The 6109-nt window shown below is 44.8% G+C and overlaps 1 protein-coding gene across 1 annotated transcript; it reads right to left on the reverse strand.

Annotated features, from left to right (window-relative positions):
- Positions 1-931: 931 nt before the first annotated feature.
- Positions 932-1791, reverse strand: LOC123135381 (thiosulfate sulfurtransferase 16, chloroplastic). Its single transcript, XM_044554431.1, has 2 exons — positions 1393-1791; positions 932-1298 (listed from the first exon to the last, which is right to left on the reverse strand). The coding sequence occupies exons 1-2, from the start codon at positions 1696-1698 to the stop codon at positions 1206-1208; spliced, it is 399 nt and encodes a 132-aa protein (XP_044410366.1). The 5' UTR covers positions 1699-1791; the 3' UTR covers positions 932-1205.
- Positions 1792-6109: the final 4318 nt, after the last annotated feature.

Consider the following 6109-nt stretch of genomic DNA (forward strand, 5'->3'; position numbering starts at 1 on the left):
TTTCAAAATCAGGCTTTGTAGATATTGACCAAGTTTATAAAAATATATTTAAAATACAAGGGAATATGTTTTCCATGTGGTATATATATTTGATACTGCATATATAGATAATTTTCACTATAAACTTAGTCAAAATTTATAAAGTTTAACTTCATAGAGCATCTCCAATGGATTACACCAAATTTCTTCTAAATGTATGGACCGAATGGTCTGGACACTTTTGGCCATCCAATGAGGTACACCAAACGTTTATGTACACGGGCAAACCAGAATTCAACAATAGGTACCAAACGAAAAAGTGGTCAGAGGGAGTCTAGACATACTACGGACAAGCCTTGGATCCCACCACAAACCCACCTTTTCCTTTCCCTCCCTTCTCTCTCCTCTCTCCATTGGACAAGGGATGGGCATTTCGTGCATTGGATGGGAACACCCTATCCGCTGTTGGCGCAGACGCCCAGTGGTGTCTGCGGACATTTGATGTGTCCATTTGGATGCACATTGCACCCTAGGAAAACAATGCGCTCTATTGTGTGATGGATGAAGTAACTAACTAACTTTGATGGCACATAGCCACTTGTTAATGCTACGCATTAATAACCTTCAAATTATTTAGGAGGTTCGTCCATCTTATTGAAAAATATATACCTCCTCACATAGTTGACGTATGTATATGTGTACTGAACGTCTGCATTGTAGATCTGAATGAGAAGAATCATGTTTTTAGCGTGTTTTTAGCTTGTCGAGATGAGAAAGTGATTTATGCGGCTAACCGCGCGTGAAGAAGGCAGGCACACACTGCAAGCTACTGGTATTATTTAATAAGTAGGTAATCCCTCAAATTCTGTAGTGCAAAAATGCAATTCTTCCAAATCAATTAATTGTATGACGAAGGAAAAAAACAAGTATAATTGAGCTGAGTCGGTGAAACTGTCAAACAGGTACTCAGCTGTACACGCAAACATTTTTATTTCTTGGGAATTGGTTGGTCCAAAGTCCATGTCCAATATACGTACCTACATACATACGGCTTTGTTTTCCCTTTGATAGTAATTAAATCCCAGATGTCCGCCTCAGCTGAAGGACTTGCTTCTTCTTCTTCTTCTTCTTCTTCAGAAGAAGAAGACGAAGGGTGATAGAAACACAGTACACAAACAGGTCACTAACGAACTTTTTCGAAACTCTCACAAGAATCAATTGATGGATCATTGGTGGCTGGCTGCTTGGGGCTGTGGGTAACTGGTACTCTTGAGCAAGGAGAGGTAACCACCTTCCAGGTTCTTCACGTTCATGAACCCCTGCAATGAAAACCAAAACATTCACATCTCAATCAAAGATGGTGATCTTCCTAAGAACAGTAAAAAAAAATCAACCATTCACGAATGGACTTACAGCAGCGACGAGGTCTGCGGTGGCGAGCCTGGACCGGACCCCAGAGCGGCAGCCAACAAGGAACCGGTCCTCCTTTGAGTGGAGCGCAGCAACCTGGTCGACGAAGTCCGGGTTGCGCTCCTTGCCATGGGGCGTGACTGAGTGGTAGTAGGGCACGTTGCGTGCACCGGCAACATGGCCCTTTTCGAAGTCCTCCCACATCCGCACGTCCACGTACCCGTACTGCTCCAAGGCCAGCAGCCCGCACGCCGCCTCTGCGTCCACGCTCTCCACCGCCGTGCTTGTGCTGCTCCGCAGGGAACCCATCTATGGAGGATTGAGCAGCTAGGAAGAAGGGGCCTCTGTTTCTGTGTGAGGTGGTCTCCAGAGGCTGTGGAGTGGATTGGATGATGGAAGGACAGGCGCTACCTACTGGTGTTATTTATAAGAGAAGATGATGCTATGGCAGTGGTCGAACATATCACACCCGGGTAGCCGCATCCATCACTTCAGGATAGCCTAAAGTCGCCTACCTTACATAACTTACATATATGGAAATGTCAACTACACACGTAGTTGCTGTATTTGTTTTCTATGAAATGACATGGTGTATAAGAATTTCCTTTTGCACCCTATTTTTTTAAGGTTTTGTGGCAAGTGGTCATGTTCATGGTTATTGTTGTTACGAAAATACAAGCCAGCCAGCCATGATCTGGCAGTTGTCTACAGATGCCAGATGCAAGAATATGTATATATGTTTGGTAAAGAAGAGGACAAGTGGTATGCCCAGCCCACCAGAGTTCAAATCCTGGTGCTCGTATTTATTCCTGGATTTATTTCAGGATTTCCGACGATGTGCATTCAGTGGGAGGAGACGTTCCCGTCGACGACGAGGTGCCTATGATGACTTCGTAAATTTCAAGATGATGTGACAGTTCCGTCTTTCGGAGGTGCTCATAGGGATAGGGTGTGCGTGTGTGCGTTCATAAGGGTGAGTGTATGCACGTGTATATAAGTACTTGTGTTTGTACTGTGTTCAAATAAAAAGAAGAGGACAAGTGGTCTAGATTTCCATGATGACGCGGCGACACGCCAGAGCGACAAAAAAGAGTTGAATTATCTCCTTGTCTAGTGTGCTCCACGTACTCCACTGATAGGTAGAGCGAAAGGGTCCTGTTCAATCATGGAGGGGATGAAAAGGATTGCATCGGTGGGAGTTCCTCCTCCTCCTCCTCCTTGTCCCCTTATCCTATTCATGGCCATTTCATTTCACCATGCCTTGCACATACGGTACATATTCCCTTTTATCTTTTTTTCTTCAAAATAATAGTTTTCCAATGCTTTGGTTGCCAACTTTATTTCTACGAATGTGTAAATATCCGATATATATCTTTATCAATCTAATCAAGGGAGTATAATACACCCACACACAAAATGCAAGGAGCAACATTCTATTAAATGTTTATGAGCATATATTCATGCATATACGGACAACATTTCTGAAATCATGAATTTTTTAAAATACATGAACACTTTTAATACCAAAATAATTTTTTCTATCCATGATGAATATATTTTTTATACATGTGAATATTTCTACTAGGGTATGTGAACATTATTGTTTTTCATTTTATTAGTTATGTTTTGTATTATAGTTTTATCTTAGCAATTACTTCCCTAGTATATTTTTCCTTCCCTTCCATGATAAGAAGTAACTAGGACAAACTCTTCCCCTCCATGCTCCGACGGCAAGCCCCTGGATTCTCCTCTTATCTGCCTGCCGCTCTAGTGGCTGATGGCGGGGAGGGGAATCCAAGTTCCTCAACTCCGACTAGTAGGTTACATTAGAGTTTTTCAATCCTTGCATGGGCTGCACTTTTTTTTTTGAGATGATCTTCCATGCTCCGATCCTTCTAATATAGTTTGTCTAGACAAAGTCGATGGAGCTCCGACATGAATTCATGTTGTATCCTTGGGGTAGCAAGGTTAGGGTTCTCATCATGCGTGTGCAATCGCGAGATCTGGTGATAGACGCTTCAGATCAGTTCAATGGTTCAATGGTGGCGACTGTTTCTCCAGGGGCACTAGTTCCTAGGGGCATGTGCATGAAGACTTCTTGGCTGTCAACACTATGTCAGGTTGGCTCTAGTAGGGGAGTGGTGACAGCGGCGCGTCGACGTCTCTAGCGGTGGTAGTGGTTGTTCGGGTGGTCTAGGAATCTCGATGTAATTTGTACTATATTTCGGCTGCATTGTAGTTCTAGTGAATATTTATAATAGAGATAGAACTTTTTCGCTAAAATACAAAGGGAAACTCTTGCCTTCACCCGACGGATCGCACGCGAGCCATTCACCGCCTCCTTTATGTGACACGTGTAAACGTATTCTTCACGTCTCTCTTTCTGCAACGTCATGTGTGTTGCAAAACTGTCTTCCACAACAACACTCATGTTGCGAAAAAATGAAGACGAAAGAGCAAAAAAATGAAGACAGAAAAAAATAACAAATATTTTTGCATCATTGGCTGTGTTGCAATTTGGTTTCCGCAACAACACCCATGTTGCAAATATAGTGATGAAAACGAATCTACAATATTAACTATGTCGGAAAAGATTTCTGCAACATAACCTTTGTTGCAAAGTATTTCCACAACATTGCCCTTGATGCAATAATGGGAACGATGTTGGATGTTGGATAGCTGTATAAATGACAGTTGTTGAGGCTAAAAGATCCACCGGCCGACGCGTAGCGTGGGCCGAATACAAAGCATTAGTGTCCCTATTCAAAAAATAAATTGAGCAGGCGGGTCATGATACTGGCTGGCCTATAAGAGTTACCCTCTTATGGCTGGTCCATAAGAGCTGACTGGTCATGCCATATCTCTCTCTCCCTCTCTCTCTCTCTCTCTCTCTCTTCGCGAGGACCACGGACAAATACCTTTGTGCATCCGGGCCCTCATCCACAACAATGACATTGATAGTGTGGCCAACCAGCCTCATGGGTGTTGGCCGCGCCTGCCTTGGCATCATTCGCGTCGGTTACTGCCTTGATGATGTTGGTGGTAACAGTGTTGACGACGACCTAAGAAAGTTCGGTGCCATAGGCTTTCTCTCACTTAGTACAACTTGCCTGTGAGCCTGTTTATACAAAATTTTGTACTAATTGTATTAATTCACAAGTTTAGCTCAAATATTGTTGTATTGTACAAAGAGGTCCTAATCACACAACTGGCAATTCATTTTGGATTAGTTGTGTTAGATGAAAAATAAAAAGTTAATGCCTCAATATCTATAGGGTAAAAATGCATTTCTTTCAACTTGATGAACTGTATGAAAGGAAAGAACAGGTAGAGAAATACGCAGTATTAAGGGGGTGGCGGAGATATGCCGTCTCTCATCCGCTGTTGCTCAACTTGATCAACTGTATGCCGTCTCTCATCCGCCGTTGCTGGCGCGGCGGAGTCCGCTGACACGCCGGAGGAGGCGGAGTGCTCCGACGCGGCGAAGGAGGCGGAGGAGGAGGCAGAGTGCCCTCACACGCCGGAGGAGGCAGAGGAGGAGGCGGAGTGCCCTGATCACTTGCCGAAGGAGAAGGAAGCGGAGTCCCTGACTAGCCGGAGGAGGAGGAGGAGGCATCCAGTTTAGAAGCTTGATGTACTCCTTCCTCCATAGACAGGTAATCCTTAAAGCAGCTCCCATATGAATGTCCCCGTCACATGTAGGGAAGTCAAACTCCAGCTCCTCAAATCCCTCCATTATTTCATCCATCGTCACAACAACATAGTCATGTGGAATCAGATGGCAATGAAAAGTTCCCTCTGCTTGAGGAGGTATAACAGAGCCGACCGCCGCGGTAGAGGATGCAGTCATTAGGTCATGCATGTATCTTCTGCACCTCCAATCCTAGAGGGCATAGAACCTTCTTTGCTCCATACATACTGTCGGGCAATTCGCTATCCTTTGAAAGCTTCTTCAACATTTTCAGTAGCTTCTCAAATCCATTGTCAAATATACCATTGTATGCCTTCCATTGCAGCAATTCAAGTGCGATACCGAGCTTTGTGTTGCCATCTTTGCAATTTGGGTACAACCATTTTTTGTGATCCTCTAACATACAGTCGAACTTCAACTTCTCCCTTTCACTTTGGCATTGTCTCTTTTCATCAACAATGACCCGGCGAAGATCATCATCGGGCACATCGTCTGGTTTCTCTTGATCTTCAGCTTCCCCCGTTGTAGCATCACCGTATTCATGGGGCGGATAGCTGTCATCATCCTCTTCTTCTTCGTTGTCTTCCATCATAACCCCTCTTTTTCCGTGCTTGGTCCAAACATTATACTGTGGGGCGGATAGTTATCATTATCCTCTTCTTCTTTGTTGTCTTCCATCATAACCCCTCTTTCTCCATGCTTGGTCCAAACATTATAGTGGGGCATGAAACCCTTCTCAAGCAGGTGGATATGAAGGGTTTTCCAGTTAGAGTAAGACTTCGTATTCTCACAGATAAGGCATGGACAACACATAATGTTTGGACCCGCCGCGCCCCGTCGTCGCCGCCTCGTCCTATCGCCCCGTCGTCCCCGCCCCGTCCCGTCGGCCCGTCGTCGCCGCCCCGTCGTCGCCTCGCCGGTGAGCTTGCCCCGGCCGCCATGTCCACACACACACACACACACTCTACTACACACACACACACACACTGCACACACACACACACACACACACACACACACACATACTAC

Source organism: Triticum aestivum, chromosome 6B, assembly GCF_018294505.1.
Source record: "Triticum aestivum cultivar Chinese Spring chromosome 6B, IWGSC CS RefSeq v2.1, whole genome shotgun sequence".
NCBI classification, from domain to species: Eukaryota; Viridiplantae; Streptophyta; class Magnoliopsida; order Poales; family Poaceae; genus Triticum; species Triticum aestivum.